We start from the raw sequence: 21,081 nt of genomic DNA, 5'->3' as shown, positions 1-21,081 counted from the left end.
CTTGCTGGACGGATATTGTGCTGAGGTTCCCCACATACATTCATACATACGGGATTCTTATGTGAAGCGAGGCTCACACTTGGGTGTATGCATCGACACTTCAACCAACACCAACTCAACCACGTATTTACAAACACTGGGAATTCTCTAAACAAAAAGAATGTGGTGGGGGGACGGGGGTAAAGACAGAGAGTTTAGAAGATTCTTACTGAGAAATTCTAGACTTCGATGCAAAGCAATAAAAGTGACGTCATAGAAAGATGAGATGTGAAGAGCAGCATTGGTGCAGTTTGATCTCACGACCCATTTGACACTCTCTTCTTCTTTGTTCATATCCTCTTCGCTCAATTAATGTCTCTATAACGATGTAATTTAACATTCAATACCATTAAAAAGTAATCAGTAGTTAAATAGAGAAAACTGTACCCTGTAAGCCGAAATAGCTCAGTTGGGAGAGCGTTAGACTGAAGATCTAAAGGTCCCTGGTTCGATCCCGGGTTTCGGCATTTGACACTTACTATGTTTTCTTTTAATCCTCCTTTTCTTAAACAAGATCAACTATTTTTATGCATGTCAAAAAGGGTTCAAATGTTATGTAAAGAGAAAATGCTTTGTGGCATTTGTTGTGGATCCTTACGTTTTGAGTTCAAATGCTGCCGAAGACGACTTTACCATTCATCGGTTCGGTATCGATAAAATAATCGCTAGTCGAACACAGGGGTCGAACTAATCCACTACCCCATCAAACTAATGCGCAGAGCCTTCTGATAGTTATTTACTGACAGCAGCCCACCGCATACACAGATCAGAATTGGGCCCCCACACCGTTTGGCACATGGGTATCTGCCCAGTGTGCCCATGCTTTCTCTCCTCAAGTTCCAGGCCTTGTAGAAAGGATTATCATTCTTATTAGAAACCGAGCCAGAGAACCGCTACATGGTCACTCGACAGGAGGAGGAGGTAGAGAGAATCTACGAAACCTTTACTTTAAAAAATTTAGATACGTGACGTCATATGCGAATGGAATGCGAAGTGTAGCTTTGGTGTGGTTCGAACTCATGACCCACGTGATATTAAAATATCTTTAAAAAAAATTTAGATAAATCGTCCCTGGGTGGGCTTGAACCACCAACCTTTCGGTTAACAGCCGAACGCGCTAACCGATTGCGCCACAGAGACAACTGAGCATTTATCTTTGTCATTACTTCTTAAATCAATGGGAAAAGTTTGTGCATTAATAAGATTGACGACCAGAAAACAAGAAACTGATTTGTTATGATAGGGTGGTAGCGGTGGTGGCGGTGGTGACGATGGCGGCGGCGGTGGGTTCATGTTGAGCCTCGAAAATCAATTCTCAACAAAATTCTGATGAGAAAAACTTTCCCATTAGACGGGCCTTGAGGGACAGTTGTGGCTGCGTGGTTAACATGTTCGTTTTGCATCCACGTGGCTCGGTGTTCGAACCTACCAGAAGGCACAGAGGCTAGAATTTGGCGGATGGAGATTGTACGGAAGTTTACCGTACACACACACACACACATAAAGAGAGAGAAAGAAAGAATGGCTGTAATGATATACGTAGTCATTGTTTAATTAATAAATTAAAATAATTCCTTGCGTAAGTTGTAAAGGTGTTGGGGATTCAAAAGCTATTTTGTTCGAGCTAACTTCTCATCAAGGCTATTCCTGCCGTGACTATCCTGTCGATTTAACGGTGAATACAACTACATTATCTAACGTGACACTTCTTTCATTTCAGAAGTTTAAAGAGAGGTCTGGCTACTGTTTCTAGCAGCTAGACCAACCACGTGGAGAAAGAGAGAGAGAGGGAGAGAGAGAGAGGGAGAGAGAGAGAGAGAGAGAGAGAGAGAGAGAGAGAGAGAGACAGACAGACAGACAGACAGTCAAACTAACAATTCAACAAAATTACCACTGTGATTAATAGTAATCAGTATATTTGAATATGCTTCCTGAACCGACTGGCCGAAATAGCTCAGGTGGGAGAGCGTTAGACTGAAGATCTAAAGGTCCCTGGTTCGATCCCGGGTTTCGGCAGTGAGTTCACTCGTTATTAATTTCTTCGTAACGAGATTATAATTTTGAATCTCCTTCTTTTTACTGGACATTCTAAATGTATGCGTACTTGTTTATGTTTAACTTTTTACTCTTTGATAGAATATCAAAATGTAGACTGGACCGCAGTATTTTGTCTTCAACTTACCGCTGCCCACACCAAACTGACGTCCAAATTATTCCACACCTTAAATGCTCTCTACTATTTGTATGTCTTAGTCACGAGAGCCGCTGTGCTGATGATGGCTCTTCAGTCGGAAACTTGTGTCTAGAATTGTCCTCTTGTCGCTGGAAGAAAAGGACAGTCATTTCTTTCACGACGTCCTCTCAATTCCAGGGAATTCCTGTTCCTTGAGATTATCTTCTCTTCTCATTATTCAAATTCTGTCGTTTTCATCACTTAACGTTTCTCTGTTTCAAGTTGAAATCAATGTCGTGCCTTTTCTTGTCTGTTTCGCGGTTCCTTAGTCAGCCACATTACAATCCACGTGCTGCCACACGCAAGAACTTTAAATCTCACTCAAAATCAGATTTCATTCAATCGATATTATCGAACTCTCCTCAGATCTAGAGCAGCCGAACTGCATTTAATGATGGATATTTGGTTAGTTTTTTTCTTTCTAGTTATTTAGTATCAAATTAGTGGTCGGTTACTTACTGTATAAAAAATACAGATCGTGTGTCGTGTAGCCAGCTGGAGACGATGTCTCCTACGGCTAAACAACAGTAGCATTCGTCCCAAACGGGACTGCCACATTAGGTTGACAAATAATCTTTACTTACCATCAGTTACCGTCAGTTAGTGGTTAGATATATTTTGTATCACTATGATAGTAATTTAAAAGATTTAATAGACTCGATTCCTGCTGATTAATCTTTCCGACTTAACGATAGGGCAAACTTTCTGTATTCTCCGCTTCACAGAAAACAATGTCTGATCTACACACATCTTCAGCTACTGTTTTTGATTCGTTCGACTAAAATTATTCAAGGCGATGCTCCAGCTTGGCCAAGACAGAAATATGTTATCATTATACGAATGGAAAATCCTGGAGGAGCATGTTTCAAACTTCGTCGTTGGAGAGAATTTTACTGCACGAACTGGTGGATACGGTCAGCTTCCAAAGACATCACCTTTGAAGGCATGAGCAAAAACACTCTAAAACTTTTTAACAAATTAAAGCGGTGCGCCAAAATGGCTGCAGTTCTACATCTGAAACAATTTACATGCACACACCCACACATACACGCGCTATAAACAGAAACAAGATGTAAAAGTCATAAAACGAAACTAATTTAGTGTCCCGTAACCTTTCAGTATAATACTCTTCCAACTTTAAGGTATTTATAATTTGTCCTGTTATTGATAACGATAATCAAACACAAAAAATAGTCCACGTCCCTGGGTGGGCTCGAACCACCAACCTTTCGGTTAACAGCCGAACGCGCTAACCGATTGCGCCACAGAGACACGGATGTCATACGCATAAATTTACTCTCTTGTATCTGTGATTTGTTAGCTGCAATGATTGAAGGGAAATAACTGTCGGCTGAGTTTCGCCTCAAATTACACCAACCACGTGCGGAAGGTCTTCGTCACAAGAGAGAAGAAATCTATTTACTGTAAACTGATTATACAATTGATTATAAGCGAGCGGCACAGCATCGGTACTTGTATGGCCCGAGGTTAACACATTTCACCAGATCCGCTGTTAATTAGATTAGCTTGTTATTTAAACAGTTGCACATGTGACGTAGAAGTAATTACGGAGGTTATAGCAGCCGAACCTCCCTCGCACATCACTTACCTTAAAAAAAGGACTGACACATATTTGATTATGTACTCTTAAATTCTCTTCCATAGACAGGATGGTCACGGTCAGAATGCCTTTAATACAAGGCCTTATCGATCAGTTAATTGGGAGCGAAACAACCACGGTTTCTTTCACTGGCAGATTAAATGAGTTTTTAGAGTCAAAAGGCGGGGTTTCGATGTTGATGCTTTTCTTTAAAGACAGTGCCATATGATTTGAGGAAGATTTGGCTGCTGTTTCTAGCATGTAAGTGCCAACCGGGAATCGGACCAGGATCTAGTCTTAATTCTACTATAGGTACCAGGCCTGAAATTTTTGGGGAGAGGGGGCCAGTCGATTAGATGGACTCCAGTACGCAACTGGTACTTAATTTATCGACACCAAAAGAGTGAAAGGCAGAGTGGACCTCGGCGGAATTTGAACTCAGAACGTAGCGACGGACGAAATACCACTAAGCACTTCTCCCGGCGTGCTAACGATTCTGCCAGCTCGCCACCTAAACAGGGATCTATTCTGTAAACACGAAAAGAAACACGGAGAAGCGTATTGAGAATTTGTGATGTTCATGCCTTTCTCAATGACTTTTAGTAGCATCACTAATTTCGTGACAGAATTTTTACTTTAACAATGGATAAAAAGAAAAAAGATCACTCCTATGTCGTGAAACTTTGCTTTTATTTGCCATAAAGAATGTTTCTTCTTGGAGGAAGAGATGCTGGGAATGATTGTTCAGAGCGGATTCTTAGAGAATTGGACTTGAAAAGATAATTCCAACAGGTGCCTAAAAGCAACAACGGCTGTGCTGCTGCCACCACCACCACCACCACCACCACCACCACTTATACTGTTTAAAGTCAGTAAGCTTATATATGACAGTTTAGCCTGTTAAAAATAACAGCAATATCTCCCTCATATCACCCTAGTGCCATATGATAAATAGGAAGAGCACATCAAATTATGTAATTCTCAATACACTATGCATGAAAATAAGATAGGATGGTCACAGTTGGAATGTCTTAGTTCTTTTGTCTGCTTCATCAAAGTTAATCAAAAACTTGTACTGCTTCCTATACCTCCTCCTCATCTTACCAATAAACCATGTTGCTTCAGTCCAGTCAGCTGTAAATGGGTCCCACTTGTGATAGACCAGCCTTCCCACATGAGGGAATGTTTGCCAACTTGCCCACCCGGTGCAGTGGAACCATTCAGAAGTTAAAATGATGCAAAAGCACAGTGTGATGAGCAATGTATAACAACATTGAATAGTGGTTGATCATGTCCTATATATATTTATACACACACACACATATATATATATATACACACATTTTGTGTAGTATATATAGATAGGCAGCTAAATGGACGATAAGCTGTTAGTGGACCATACACTGTTATGTAAGTTATAGGCTACTAGTGGACTATAGGATGCTTAGTAAACTACAAGCAACTAAGATTTGGTTGCTATTTCTGGTATATCAAGCAACTATGTAACAGTTGTTATAATTCAACCACAGGTCAGCTCCAATCATGGAGACTTATGACCTCTTATGATCAAGCACATTCCAGCCATGGCCATCCACGTTTTTCCTGTATACAGAACATTATTCACTGTATCATTTTTTATTTTTAAACAGTGATTTGAGGCAGATTAGGCTGGTGTTTCTAGCGGGTCAAGTGATTATGTGCTAGCTCCCCAATGAGACCATACAGCAACGAAACAGGAATGGTAAATGCAATGGATTCTCAACTATTCCTGGTCTTGTTCTACGTGGAATGGTTATCTACATGAAACTTTCAATGGTATCCAGTGAGCAGCGAATGCCATTTGGTTGGCACCGTCCAAAGGCGACAACAATATCAGAATGTCATGGAAACAGAACTAAGAGTGATAATAATGCCATGATCCGAGTCAGCAGAGAAGTTAATCACAGTTGAATTACAATATTTTAATTAAGCCAAACTTAAAATCGGCATTGCAGTGAGATTTATAAAAAAAACTAACAATACATTCATCATTTTATTTACAAAATACAGATTTTACTAGAATTGGAATGACACTGATGCCCCCCCTCTCTCTCTCTCTCTCTCTCTCTCACCACAGTATATTTCTCTTGTTCACTTTCACTCACACACAATTTATTTCCTTCTTCCTCTCTCACAATTTGTTCATTCAAATGTCATAAATAAATTAAATCTACAATTATTCAACAAAAAAAAAAAAAACATCCTGAAATCCTTCTGAAGCCAGTTTTGGTTTTCACTCGTCTGTTATTTGGATAAAATCACAAGAAAAAACTAAATCCACAGCAGAGTTATATTCTGTAGCTTCATTTACAAATTGTCGTAAGCCTCGGAGAATCTCTCGATCTTTCCGTGTGCATTGTTCATATTTTTTACAATTCAGAAGCTTGTCTGCAAGATAATGGATCCAAAAGACATTGTTGCGTGGACAAAAGCGATCCCACTGGTTCCTGGAAAATAAAATTTACAGAAAATAGGAAACAGAATTAGAAAAAAACAAAATAAAAAACTGGTTTTAAGAAATGTCACTTTTTAAAATTATTAAAAAATGAATTAAATTATCAAATATTTCCCCATTTATTTATTAAATAATCTTTTTTTTTGTTTGTTTTATCCATTACTTGTTTCAGTCAGTGGACTGTGGCCATACTATGGAACTGTCTTGAAGGTTTGTAAACAAATTGACACGTGCTCATATTTCTTAAAGCCTGGTACTAATTCTATGAGTCTCTTTTGCTGAACTGCTAAATTAGAGGGATGTAAACAAAACAACACCAGCTTTCAAGCAGTGATGGTAGACACACACACACACACCATGGGATGAGATGCAGTTTGGTTCTGAACCCAGAAGCATTGGTGGTGCCATCTTCCTGGTGGAGAAACTGCAGGAGAAGTATTCAGTCAAAAACAAACCTCTGTACTTGGCTTTTGTTGTCATGGAGAAAGCCTTTGACCGGGTCTTCTGCTCCCTTATCTGGTGTACAATGCAGTGTCTGTTTTTATATGATTTCTATGCCTGGATGCCCTTTCTAACAGCAAACACTTTACAGTGTGTATTGGGTGCTTTTCCATTCCATCGGCACTACTGACATCACCATGCAACCCAAAAGACTAGGAAACCTGAGGGGCCTTTGTTAGGAGACGGGGGTTAAAGTATGAGAGAAAGAGATGGGGAAGAGCAGGTTCTTGTTGTAAAGGAGTTACATCTAGAGGAAAGGGAGAAGGAATCAGTCGTAGAAATTTAGTGATGAGGGTAATTATTAAATGAAAAGAGAAAATATATTACTCTGTCTGAGTCTTCATCATTCGATAGACATGAAATTGGTAATCTCCACTTCCTTGGAACAGATCTTCATCTGGAGCTAAATCACAGAATACGGTACAACCATCTGGAATAAATATAAAAATACATTGATATAATATATATATGTATATAATTAATAATTTAGAGAAGAACCATCAAGATGCAATCCAAACAATGAAGGAGATCAGACACCATCAAGAAAAATACTGATTTAAAAATCTATAAGCCTAAAAGAAAAGTTTATAATCCATAAAATCTATAAAATATTAGATTAAAAATTTAATTCACTTTAGTTTATAAAAAAGAAAGTGAATTATAGACTATGCATGTTTCGTGGCCACATAATAGAAAAAATCTGTGTAATTTACAATAAATCGATCACGATAAATTCCATTCAGAATGTAGTCACTCTTCAGGTCTTATAAATTCAAAAAACGTATCCTACTATTTAAATAATATAAATAAAATAAAATAGGAATGAAGTAGAAATATCTGTACGTGTAGGAAAGCTATTATTAGTATAATACATAAAATGTCATGGTTTAATGATAATAATAATAATAATAATAAACTTACTAAACTGAATTAAATTTTTAATCTAATATTTTATAGATTATAAACTTTTCTTTTAGATTTTATAGATTTTTAAATTAGTATTTTGTAGAGTACGTTTTTCTAGGTGGTGTCTGATCTCCTTCATTGTTTACTCATTTACTTGTTTCAGCTCGAAAACTGCAGCCATACTGGAGCACCAGCATTAAAATTATCTGTCAGAAGCATTTGTTTGGTTTTGAAATAGAAATTAAGACAATTAAGAAATTGTTTCAAACATTTCAATGTTTTGATGATGACTTTTGACTTACCTTTACTGAGTCGTGACAAGGTAAAATCAATGATGCTTGCCTCCATACCCATCAAGGGTAAAGACATTTTGATCCCTTTTATAGAGAAATCAACAACGTCATCTGGGCACGGGTGCACTAATACGTTACCCCAGTGAAGGTCACGGTGTTCAAATTCGAGAGCCGACTCAGCAACAGCAAGACTGTAGATGACTTGCAGGAGAATATTCTTGGCTTGTCGCAAATTGTTGAACTACAAGAATCACAGCAAACAGAAACCAAACTATTAAATGCGGTTGTTACAGAAGACACAGGTTCAAAGACAGAAAGAATCTTTCACAAAAACATAAATCTATTGGTCCCTTATGACCCATTGCAGGAATCCTTATGGTCCTGCCTCACCTGCTAGAAATAATAACTAAATCTCCATTAAATCACATTTCTGTCATTCAAAAAGAGTAGGACACATTAGTTTATGTAGTTCTAAAGACTTTTAAAAGCACACACAACACCCGTGCAATTCGAATTGGAAAAAGGGTACCATTCAGACCCCTGAGCTGTCGCAACTGCTCGCATTAACATCATCACATTTTCATGCTGCATGGGTCCAACATCTCGCTACATCACATTATGTGCATAAATCAAGGTGGTTTACAACTGATTAAATGGTTATAAGTTCAAACCTAGCCACAGTTGTTATGTTAGTTTATATCTTTAGTATTGGAACTAATCAGATTTGGCCATCACAAATAGCAGTTTATAGGGATGTGTGGGGACTACATCAACGTTACCTGATCAACGTTCAGGACAGAACAGTTACTTAAATACGTCCCCTGTGTAGAGTTAATCCTTATGAAGACATCGTTACAGCAGACACGTAAGATATAAGTCGTTAGTTATAAATTATAAAAACGATCGTGTAATGACAAACAACCGCCATCGCAGTTTAAGGGAAATAACTCTATTTGTTTCAACAATGATAACATAATAATTGTTGCGATTTTAGCAATAAGGACAGTAAGACGATAACACCATAACCTAATGTTTGACTGGTATTATATTTATCGATCAAGTCTGTAGTGGAGGTGCTTTTTATGTGCCACCGGAACAGGAGCCTGGCATCAAGTTTGCTAACTTTTTCTTAATAATAATAAGTTTCAGACTTACACACAAGGCCAAGAAGTTTGAGGAGGAGGAGGAGATTAGAAAATAGTATAAACCTGATTACTTGATTGGTTCCCCTTTTTTTTCATCCCCCCCCCCCCTACTCCAGATTTATGAAAACGCAAAGTTAACGTTGATAGGAACTGAATTGAAAATATAAAGAGCCAACAGAACAAACATTACAAGACATATTGGTCTGAAGTTTGAAATGATTCTAATCAAAATAGTAATAAAGTTACCTTGAAATCTTCCAATGTGGAACCACCATCTCCAAACTCAAACACCACAAACAGTTGATCAGCTGAGAATATATCTAGAAATAAAGTCAAAGAAAATTAATAGCATTTCCTTGTATTTCCTTCCAGAAAATTGGTTAACAGTGAAGTCAGTGACACACAAACCTGACCAAAGTGAAATATTCTGCTTCCATTACCACAACACTGTTGTCCCCTTATACAGAATTAAATGACATATCATGGTAATTTCTATTTCACAGGTTAACAATTGCTTGTCATTACTAATTACAACATCTTATATTTGATACAATTATTTTCATTTTTGCTTACATCAAAATTAACATAAGTGAGACACTATAATTAATGTGGTATCTATTTACAGCTAACAATACTGAGTCATTTAGAATAAAGTTTATAAAACATGGTCCCTCCCAGTTCCATAAGGAGGTAAATGTTGATGTCTCAAGCAGGAAGCTCCTCCAAAGTTATTTTACAAACTTCATCAAATGCTTTTTAAGACGAGACTTCACTATTTTCCTTTCTTTTCTCTTTTTACTAAATTTTCCATCACTGCTGAAGACACCTCAGGATGTTGGTGACACTACATAGGCCATCATCATCATCAGTATCATCATCATCATTTTATGGATCTGACAGTTTATTGAAGCAGGATTTCTATGGTCTGATTGCCTTCCTCTTGCCAACCCTCGCTTGTTTCCAAGAAAGGGTAATATTTCCCCGGGACCAGACATGTTTTCACGGAAGACTGGAAATGAATGACACTGCTTGTATAACAGTGACACTCGTTTACAATAATGATGTGATTTCAAAAGAAGGAGACAGAAACACACAAATACAGATATGTCTATATATGATAGGCCTCCTACAACCTCCGTCAATCAAATCCACACACAAGGCTTTGGGAGACCCAGTGCTGCAAGAGTAGAAAAGGCAGTTGCCTAAGGCGGCATGCAGTGGTACTGCACCCCAAACCACATGGTTGGGAAACAAACTTGTCGACCATATAGCCACACGTGCACCAATGTTTCTCTCCATAGGCAGAAATATTACAAACAGTGACGTTCATAATTACTACAATCACTAAAACATAATTATATAAAACTATTTGCCTTTTATAGACATTCTCCAGAGACTAGAAGCAAGATGAAATATACTGACCTGGTCTGTCGTTATCAGATTGTTTATTCTTGTGGAATATATCCCATTGTTTCAGTAATTGCGCTGGGTATTTCCCTTTCACACAGCTTACACTGTAAGGAAAGTGAAAGAGATTGTAGAAGTATAGGACATGTTTTTTTATAAAGCTTAATAGTGGTTGCGGTGATAACGGCAGAAGATAAGCAGCTATTGGTTCTGATGTATGTAATCCTTGGACAGCTGAGTTGTTGGACAATCTCCTCTCAGTATAAAGTCAGTCCACCATGTAGTAACATTGGCTACCCCACCTTTTTCAGCTGATTTCACTGTGACATCACAACAAATCCAAACGTTGTCCACGTATGTTCACGTGTCGACTACACAGTAAAGTTTTGGAGTTGGCTTCAAAATCTAAAATTGTTAAACCAATTCTGGCATAAGATTCCATGGCTGACCATGGCAATATCAAAGAATACATAGTCAACTCATAATCCAGAGGACTAACACATTATTATTGTTAAAGCAGCAGCAGCACATAGCTTCGCAGGACAGAAGCTGGGTTCAGTTTTTACCAATTCCATCATATACCTCCATGATCTATCTTTACCAATGTCTCTAGAGTTTACCCAACGCCATTGTGTGCCTGCCTCCATACCAACACCCATGTTTTCATTAGCTAAGGCAGATCACAGCAGTCAATAGCCATTTCCAAAGCTAAAGCACAACAGAGAGAGAGAGAGAGGGAGGGAGAGAGAGAGAGAGAGAGAGAGAGAGAGAGAGAGAGACTTACTTGTTCACGGAGATGAAATTTCTTGTCTGGTCCTCAACACCAAACTGTAATTCACTGAGTTCTCTGTTGAAACAAAACAGTCATAGTTATGCAATGAATACTACTACTACTACTGCTACTACTACTACTATTATATAAGGAGAGAGAAATGTATGATCAGTTTGCAAGAGATGTGAACGCCAACACAGATACAGAGTACCAATGGCTATGGATGAAGAGTGACCTGAAGATAGAGACAAAAGCACTCATATGAGCAGCTAAAGAACAAGCATCAAGGATCAACTATATGAAATGCAGAATAGACAGCACTACCGATAGCAAGAAATGCAGAATGTATGGCGAGAGGGGTGAAACGGTATGGCACATTGTTAGTGAATGCCCAAAATTGGCAAAACGCAAATACAAAAGATGCCATGACAATGTGGCAAGAATGATCCGTTGTGATCTCTGTAGAAATCACGGCCTACAAAGAACAAAGATGAGGTATGAGCAAACCCCAGGAGTCACCGAGAATGAGAATTGCAAAATCATGTGGGATGCAATGATCCAGTACGATCACCTGACCAGACATAGGAAACAAGGCCTGTAAGGTCATGCGCTGTAAATCTTGATATGAGGTTACATCAACCCTAGTGTTTCACTGGTACTAAATTTATTGACCCTGAAAGGATGAAAGGTAAAGTTGACCTCGGAACGTGAAGATGGACGAAATGCTGCTAAGCATTTTGTCCAGCATGCTAACAATTCTGCCAACTCAATGCCTTAATAATAATAATAATAATAATAATAGCAGTGGGGGAGCATCATAGCCATGTATTGAGAGGAATTCTTTGGGGTTTGGATACTTCGTCTCTGGAAACATGGGTGTCTCATTCAACATCCTTAAACAACCCTTATTCAGGGACCTTTTGAGCGGGATGGGCCACTTCACCTGAAGAAAATTCTAACTGGGCCCCACCTGCGAGGTCATGCGTTGTTTATCTTGATATGAGGTCACCATGTCGCACACATGTGGTTGTGATGCATGTGCCTGGTGTACCCTTATCAGATGGGTAGTCATGATGGGTATATTGGACTTCATATATTCGTACCCCAGTGTCCCTTTGATGGCATGCACTGCCCTTTCACTCAATAATAATAATAAAAAAAAAAAAAGCAAACTTACTGTGAGATCACAATTTCTGGCAACATCTCCCCAAAGGTTTTCTGTGCACAATCATTAACATTAAAGGTACCTTCAATTGGAATGATCTGAAGAAGAAGAAAACATAATCCAGATAAACGTTAGGAATTCTGATCTTCAATGGAATTATCGTTGCAATAAAAGAAGAATATCAAAGAGAATAAAAAAAAACAACAACCCCCAAAATTATAGAGGAAGTGGGCATTGTTGTTGTTTTAGGGCTGCTTTTTAATGTTTGTAAAAACAGGATGGTTGGAACAAAATCTCTTTATGGATGACTCTTTACTTCTAATGATAATCACTGCCGACACTGCCACCACTATCATCATCATGGGTTGGCAAGCTGAGGGGCTGCACGAGTCTCCAGTCTGTTTTGGCATGGTTTCTATGGCTGGATGCCTTTCCTAATCAATGCCAACCACTCCAAGAGTGTAATGGGTGCTGTTACGCACCACCGGCATGGATGCCTGATGCGTGACACCAGTATCTGCCATAACTATGATTTCAATTGGCTTGATGGGTCTTTTTCTCAAGCACAACATAAAAAAAAACAAAAAAACAAAACAAAAAAAACAAAAAGAAAGCTGTTACTTACTTTTAGTGCCACAGACTTTTTATGTTTAGTTGTTCGGAAAACTTCTCCATACACACCTTCACCAATCTTCACACATTTCTGCATAACACTGCAACAGAATGAAAAATACTCAAAGCCTGGAAGGACAGATGGGAAGCTGACCATCCATCACCTTTTTTACAATGGATCAGAAGAGGGGAGAACAGCACCCATGACTGCTTTTTAGGGTTTCAAAGACTGATGTTGAGTTGCCTGATCCTGTTAAAGGCACCCCAGGACCAAATCCTTATTTTATTAAGCTCCTGATGGAATGAAGTACAGAGCTGACTTACAACTGAAATAATCTAATTGAAGAGTATAAAACATCTAATCTGGTGCTTTGCTGGTCTAACAAAACAAACGGAGGATTTATTTATATGACACAAAGATAATCGTTTATAATAATTATTTCTGAGGCATAGAATCAATTGGCTCCAATATATCACTAGTATTCACTGGTATGGGCACTTTGGTGTGTTGTTGGATGTTCCATTTTTCTATGCCAGCATGGGTTAGAAGCATACACATTATTGAAGCATTGTTTTATAGCCAGATACTCTTCCTGAAAGTAACTCTTGCCTGTTTTTCAGATAAGGAATTCTTTCTTTGACATGTCTTCTAAGGCACAGAGCTCTTTCAAATAGTCTGATGCTAGAGAACTGTCAACAATCTTCACCATTTGTAGCTCAACACTTTTACATGCAAAACAAAAGAATTTACGCATTCATAGACACATTGACATACACACAGACAGACATATGCATCACATACACACGTGTGCGCACACACTCCAGGCTTCATACAGTTTCCTTCTCTGAAATTCACACAAAGCATTGGTTGGCCGGAGCTAGAAGCAGAAGACACTTGTTCAAGGTACTGTACAGTGGAATTGACCCTGAAACCATGTGACAGAGAAACAAACTTCCAAACCATCTTAGTCATACGTGTGCCTATTTCATAATGACAATTATTTGATAACTAATTAAATCTAATTAAAAAGAAACAATCAATCAAAAAAAGACTTACTCTGGTTCGATGCAGTCAGTGAATGAAATAAATCGATCCTGTTGGCACTGCTTCAATATTTTGGATTTTGGAGAAAGTGGACACTTGATGGGTGACAGGATGACCTGGTGACAAATGTGACAGAGGTGAGAGGTGGGTAACAACAGGACATGTTATTTATTTATTTATTTATGAGAGAGAGAGGGAGGAAGAGACACACAGATAAAGATTCCATCGTCTGTTTTGGCAGGTTTCTGCTGCTGGTTGCTCTTCCCAAAGTATATTGGGTGCTTTTTTACATGAAGGGAGTGGTGTTAGCCTGTCAGGTGAACACCCCCCACCACCACACCACCTCCAACTACTCCAGTATATGACTGGTATATATTTTGTCGACACTAAATAAAAGATGATGACAAAACAACAATTCATAATACTAAATAAAAAAACTTACCAATAAGCTCTTCCTACTTGGAGTCAGCTGACTGTTGGATAAATGGGAAATGGAATGTTCAGTGTCAGCGACATGGCCAGAATCATCACTGTTATTACCATCATCATCATCATCATCATCGTCATCATCGTCATCATCGTAGTCCTCCTCAGATAGATCTGCTTTTATCACAGTTTGTCTGGAACCATTTTCCAGTTTGCTGTTTATTTTACTGCCACGAGTTTCATAAGGACTGCGCTGTACAATATTTGATTGGAAATGCTGTTTCTTTTGGTTCTCAGAATGTATTGCAGAGGCTGAGGAATCTGATGAGCCAAGTTCTGAACAAATTTCTTCTTCATCTTCCTCCTCCTCTTCTTCTCTTATGTCATTTAGTGACAAATCTCCACTGTTCTCCATGCTGACGTCATCCTTTTCTGACGCCGCCTCATCACTAGACAACGACACAATCTCCAGAAGGCTATTTATATGCTCAATACTTACATTAGGGAACACATCATCACCGTCCTGCCACTTTGATCTTCTCCCAAGGCTATGAGCCTCAATCCGTTCTGCAGAGGAATCAAATTCACCTGAATTGAGACAAGGGTCACTATTATCCCTAACGTCAGTGAGGAGGTCAAAGATGGGCCTTGAACTCACTATGTATTTCATGTAGGCACAATCGTTTCCACATGGCTGATCCAGTGAGCAATGAGCACAAGAACTCAACAGCAAAGACAATTGCTTCTTTCTCAAGAGTTTGTCTCGTCTAGATTTCCTGTCAGTAAAACTGTTCTCAAACAAACTCGGAGTATAATCCTCACAGCTGATGTAGCTTTCTGCACTTAACAATTGTTCAACTCCAGCATCGAGTTTTTTCAACTGAACAACACAATCAAAAGGACTACTCTTGGCACTAGAGTAAGCCTCGGCAGAGTTGCCGCTGCTATTACTATTGTCTTTGCAATTATTATTTTTTTGGCTGTGTCGAGGAGAAGAAGTAGGATGGCGTCCACTTCTCATTGAAGATGAAAACATACTGCTAGAATTAGCAGCATTTTCGAGATTTCGCTCTAAGCTTTCATCTCTGTAACTATTTAGAAATGATCCATTTTCTCTGCTAGTGTTTCTTAAATTATTAAGATGCTCCTCAATTTCAGCGCTATGCTCCAGCCTGACTACAGGTAAATATGAAGGAGTACTGGTGGTAATTTTTGTCTTTTTCGCTCGGGTGCCAACAAACACATCATCTCGTGCTTCTTCATGTTGTTTATTTCTCAAGAAATAATTGGAATCATTTGTCTCAGACAATTGATCAGAACTGTTAGTTGTCAGACGAGTAACTCTGGGGAAATTTTCTGCATATGGATTAGCTGCAATTGGTGACTCAGAGATGCACAATTCATAGTTGTCAAAATCACTGAAGTGCATCGAAACACTTTTCTCATTCGATTCTTTGAATAAATCAGGGGAACATGTCTTCAGCTTTGTCCAGTTGGGAAGTCTTTTTTTACGAGTTGATGGAGGAACAATTTTCTTGGTTGATTTTGGTAAATGTTTGATATTTCTTGGAGAAGATCCTTTGAAAGAATCAGAGAAACTGGATACAAAATCCTGAAATAAATAAAAAATATATATATAATTAAAGTTAAATAATGACTAGAATTAAACAATGTCCAAGGCTGGTCATTCAGTTTGGTGTGGAGGAAAGGGTAATGTCTATGCAGACTCTCTACAACCAGTGAAATACACAAGTCACAGTTAATAAGGTTCTTTGATATAAGCTAATTATTTAATTAATTAATAATAACGATGAAGTTACAATGAGAGGTTTCTTGCCAAGGACTTTGGAAAAGTTTACACTGTTTTCACCAATGAATGATAAAATAGATTCTAAGGCTGAACATTCAGGGGTTGACAACTGTTATAATTGGAAAAAAAACCACTTAAAACTATTATCACAGCCAGAATAATAAGTGAGTGGTTTGCTTTATAGCCTGATGTTGTGAGAATTTGTTGTGAAATGGAGGGAAGAGGAGGAAATTTGCAATATTGCAAATCAAAACTGGCAATGCATATGAAGAAATAATTAATCAATAACAGTATAAAAATAAATATCTTCTCAGCCGTTACCCTATTTAAGGGGTTCAGTGCTTTATGGTATAAGAAGGGAGAGAGAGAGAGAGAGAAATGTCTCTCTGGATATAATGCTAGTCTTAAAATTTAAGTTTCAGATGATATGGCAGGTACCCCTGAGCAGAGAAAATATGGACCAGGGGGTTCTATTCTGAAACACAGTTTAGCAGTAAATTCGACCATATCACCAAAGAATAACTAATGGCAGACTTATGCAGACATAAGCATTGGACATTCTACCAAAAACAATCAGTTTAACATGAAAGAATCAGGTGACACGTTCTTTAAAAGCTAGATCCAATTCTGACATCAAAGGATCAAATGCTAACATCCTTACTTTATCAAAAAATAATTTCTCCTCATTTCTTCTCTTCTCTTTGTAGCATCTATTCTCTTTTTCATGTTCGGGTTTTGATTTCTTTGCCTTTCTTTTTTTCCTGGACAAAAAAAAAAAAATGTAAAACAAACATTAATTGGAAAAGAAATTTTAAGTTACCTCATGCTTGCATTCTTAACAGTTTTTGGTAGAACAAAGGGATGGCTAGGGACCACAAAGCCACAAACAGTAACTACAGGGCTGCAGTGGGTGTGGTGTGCATCAGGGGCCAAAGTTGTAGTGATTGGAATAAAGAGAGAAACCTTAAGAGAAGGTCAGGATGCTGCAGAGGAAAGGTGAAAAGTCTGAGATGGGACCATTGCAGAGAATATCCGGTCAAAACAGGTAAGACTGGTTTGATGGCTTCTAAATATCCAAGTTAGATTAAGGTGTCACTTAGGGTTAGCTGACAACATTTCCATCTTTTAACAGGGTTTCGTTTCCATCTTGGGTCAAACTTTGTCAAGAAGGCAGAATGCAAAATAAATCGACAGCACAGGGTGAGCAGAGATAGAAACCCCTTACTGGAGAGAGAGACAAGTAAAACAAACGATATGGTATAGGATTCAGAACAACATTTAAACCTTGATTTTAAGAGCCACAGCAGTCGTTTCAGCAATACCTATGGCTCTGCAGTATATGATGAGCTCAATAACTTGACAAGATCTTCAAGGGACAACACCTGGCACAGACAAGCATCTTATACAGAGGAGAAATGTCTCACTCATTTGTTTAGCACTAAAGAACAATTGCTAACCACTGGGAGGGTCTCGAAAAATCCCCTCCCAGTTATTATCAATCAACAGTTTCCAAGTTGTAGAATATAAAAAAAACCATTTCAAAAAGAGGTGGAGGCAGGGAACATCACCATCAAAGATACTCACAAGTTTGCTTTCCTGGTTGTTACAAAATCTTCATCTGGAGTGAGGCTATTGGAACCACTAAACAGAGTCTGTTTAGTTTTCTTTACATTATCTTCCCAGACGTCGGTCCTAATCACACGGGACCTGTGTCTGCCATAGGTTTTCACAACTTTCTCCTTTTTACTCTCCATGAAGTCATGGAATGGTCACTGCTAGAAACAAAGATAAATAATATACACATCAGATAGAGGAGAAGTGCTGAAAGCATGTCAATGTTTAGTAGTTGAAAGGTGAGGAGTGGGACCTACCATATCCATAAAAAAGCCCGTTTTACCCTTGCGTAACCTTTAAAATTACATGTCTCAAGGAACCTCTGCACAAAAAAAATTGTACACCATATCTCTCTCATATTTTTTTCATTGTAGTTCACATGGTAAATATCATATATATATATATATCTATATATATATATATATCTGGCAGTGTCAGCTATAGCCTGGTCACGCGTATAGTTTAACCAGATGATACACGAAGGAGTCATACCCAATGACTGGTGTAGCAGAACCATAGTCAACTGCTACAAAGGTAAAGGTGATGCATTAGATACAAATAATTACAGAGGTATCAAGTTGTTTGATCAGGTAATGAAAGTCACGGAGAGGGTCATAGCCCAACTAATGAGGAGAGAGTCAGTTTAGATGAGATGTAGTTTGGATTCGTGTGAGGGAAAAGCACCACTGATGCCATATTTCTGGTAAGACAGCTGCAGGAGAAATACCTAGCTAAGGATAAACCTCTGTACCTGGCTTTCATTGACATGGAGAAAGCTTTTGACAGAGTCCCCCGCTCCCTTATCTGGTGGTCAATGAGGTAACTAGGGATAGATGAATGGTTAGTGAGAGCTGTGCGAGACATGTACAGGGATAGGGATGTTGTCAGTAAGGTGAGGGTTGGCAACGAGTACAGTGAAGAATTCTGGGTAGAGGTAGGGGTCCACCAAGGTTCAGTCCTCAGCCCCCTCCTATTTATCATAGTCCTCCAGGCTATAACAGAGGAATTCAAGACAGGATGCCCCTAGGAGCTCCTCTATGCTGATAACCTTGCACTAATTGCTGAGTCACTATCAGAACTAGAGGAGAAGTTTCAGGTGTGGAAGCAGGGACTAGAATCAAAGGGCCTTAGAGTCAACGTAGCTAAAACCAAAGTCCTAATAAGTAGGAAGGTAGACAAACCACAAACCCCTTCAGGTAGATAGCCCTGCTCAACCTGTAGAAAATGAGTAGGTAGAAACTCTATAAGATGTACCCAGTGTAAGCTATGGACACATAAGAGGTGCAGCAATATCAAAGGAAGGCTAACTAGCAAGATAGTTTTTGTATGTGCAGTGTTTTACTATCTTGTAAATAATAATAATGGTATTTTAAATAAGCCTGAAGCTTATGACAATCACCATGCAACGACTAAGGAAAATGCTCCTTTATTAAACCATTTTCCTTTGTCCTTGCACGGTGATTGCCATAAGCTTTAGGCTTATATAATATATATAATTGTTAAAGAGGACAACAAACGTTAAGGCAAGGCAAACATCTCAATTTATATACATTATTATTATTGGGGAAAAAAAAAAATTCAAAGTCTTCCAGCTGTTTCTGGGATACAGACATACACATAATATTGTTAGGTATAAAGTAACCCTGCCAAGGTTGTTGCCATGCACGGGTTTACAATATAGAATTGTGACGAACCATCGCCTTGGACCCTGCCACAAGATTACCCAGAGTTCTTCACTAATCTGAATAATAGCGTTACCCTGGTGTGCCAACAGAGAACTTGCCAAGTATTTTGCCCAGATTGATAATCCCTCACTATTTGTTATATATCTGTGTACACACACACAGATATATTTGCATGTGCTTATATATATATATATATATACATTTATGTATGTTGATTTACATACACCTCCAATGACCACAGCGGTCATTATCCGTGTGTATGTCTTTGTAGCAAGTTATCAGGATTTCGCAGATTGTTTTCGATGTCAAATGTCATCGCGAACCGACATCGACTTCTCGGTTCTTCCATTCTTGATCCAGTGGAACATCGAAGACCCGACAGCTGAGAGACGTGGAGAGGATGAAATGTTGGCTTCAACCAACATTTTTTGCTTCACACATCGCAATCTTAAGATTCATCTGAATCGTATCGAATATATTTCTCTCGTCTTAAACCGATCAAACATGTTCTTAAATCTTATTTCCTTCGTCAACACAAACGAACAATGTTAATCAGTTTCTTTTTATCCCGCTGGAAGATGATCTTAACTTTATTATTTCTTTCTTTCGGTGATCTTAATATTATTTCTTTCCGATAAAAAATTCCTGAAACGAGAGAAAAAGAGAGAAGGGGGGGGGGCTTCTGTTATTTACTCAAATCTTTCGTCAACTTACCGTTTGATGTACAACAACAATAAGAACAACTACAATTACTGTCACCACCACAACAACAGCAATCGACACTCAATTAATCCAGATTGTTAATTAATTAATTAACGAATCGCTGATGAAACAGTTTTTCTTTAACTTTGACACTCCAGCGTTTGAATCTCGCGCACTTCCGTTCAACTCAACATTTACCGGAAGTCAGCAATAAACCGCTCAATACTCTCCCCCTCCCCCTCTCTCTCTTACACTCTTTCTTTCTATTATTCACTTTCTCTCTTTCTTTTATTTTTACTCTTACTCTCTCTCTACCTCACTCTTATTCTATCTCTTACCCTCACTCCGTGTTTTATCCCTCTCCCTTTGTCTCTCTTTCTTATTCTATCTTTTCTTTTCTCTTTTACGCTCTCACACCCCTCTTTTCTTTTTCTCTTTTATTCTTTCTTTCACTCTCTTACCTTCTCTTTCATTTTCTCTCTTACTCTTTCTTTCACACACACACTCTCTCTCTCTCTCTTTCTCCTTTTTCTTAACAAATTCGAGTCAAAATAATTTCTTAATATTAAAATGTTCCGCTTAGGGGTAATCTTCCAGTTTCGAGAGGTTAAAAAAGTAAATAAAATACAAGG

General features: G+C 38.4%; 1 protein-coding gene and 3 non-coding genes across 5 annotated transcripts; 2 read left to right on the top strand and 2 right to left on the bottom strand.

Annotated features, from left to right (window-relative positions):
• The first annotated feature begins 433 nt into the window (after window positions 1-433).
• Window positions 434-506, top strand: Trnaf-gaa (transfer RNA phenylalanine (anticodon GAA)). Its single transcript has one exon. It is a non-coding gene; the product is annotated as a tRNA-Phe (tRNA).
• A 1,476-nt stretch (window positions 507-1,982) lies between these two features.
• On the top strand, window positions 1,983-2,055 carry Trnaf-gaa (transfer RNA phenylalanine (anticodon GAA)). Its single transcript has one exon. It is a non-coding gene; the product is annotated as a tRNA-Phe (tRNA).
• Window positions 2,056-3,470: 1,415 nt separating this feature from the next.
• Trnan-guu (transfer RNA asparagine (anticodon GUU)) lies at window positions 3,471-3,544 on the bottom strand. The gene has a single exon. It is a non-coding gene; the product is annotated as a tRNA-Asn (tRNA).
• A 2,346-nt stretch (window positions 3,545-5,890) lies between these two features.
• Window positions 5,891-20,638, bottom strand: LOC106874274 (uncharacterized). Of its 2 annotated transcripts, none has more exons than XM_014921941.3 (13): window positions 20,462-20,638; window positions 18,033-18,223; window positions 17,110-17,209; window positions 14,655-16,250; window positions 14,225-14,328; window positions 13,181-13,268; window positions 12,568-12,653; window positions 11,403-11,465; window positions 10,634-10,725; window positions 9,458-9,531; window positions 8,076-8,307; window positions 7,195-7,297; window positions 5,891-6,358 (listed from the first exon to the last, which is right to left on the bottom strand). In XM_014921941.3, exons 2-13 carry the CDS (start codon window positions 18,200-18,202, stop codon window positions 6,145-6,147), a joined length of 2,922 nt encoding a protein of 973 aa, XP_014777427.1. In that variant the 5' UTR covers window positions 18,203-18,223; window positions 20,462-20,638; the 3' UTR covers window positions 5,891-6,144. The 2 variants fall into 2 exon arrangements, with proteins under 2 accessions (XP_014777427.1, XP_014777428.1); XM_014921942.3 differs by having other exon boundaries at window positions 18,033-18,220.
• Between the last annotated feature and the right edge of the window lie 443 nt (window positions 20,639-21,081).

Source organism: Octopus bimaculoides, chromosome 18 (genome assembly GCF_046866305.1).
Source record: "Octopus bimaculoides isolate indiv1 chromosome 18, ASM4686630v1, whole genome shotgun sequence".
Classification (NCBI taxonomy): Eukaryota; Metazoa; Mollusca; class Cephalopoda; order Octopoda; family Octopodidae; genus Octopus; species Octopus bimaculoides.
This window is presented reverse-complemented; position numbering and strand designations above follow the sequence as displayed.

Bases quoted from the DNA above. Each gene is read 5' to 3' on its own strand.
- LOC106874274 (XM_014921941.3), bottom strand. From the start codon at position 18,202: ATGGAGAGTAAAAAGGAGAAAGTTGTGAAAACCTATGGCAGACACAGG. The intron at 17,210-18,032 runs GTGAGTATCTTT...TTTTTTGTCCAG, and splicing joins ACAACCAGGAAAGCAAACTT to GAAAAAAAGAAAGGCAAAGA. The intron at 16,251-17,109 runs GTAAGGATGTTA...TATTTATTTCAG, and splicing joins AGAAATTATTTTTTGATAAA to GATTTTGTATCCAGTTTCTC.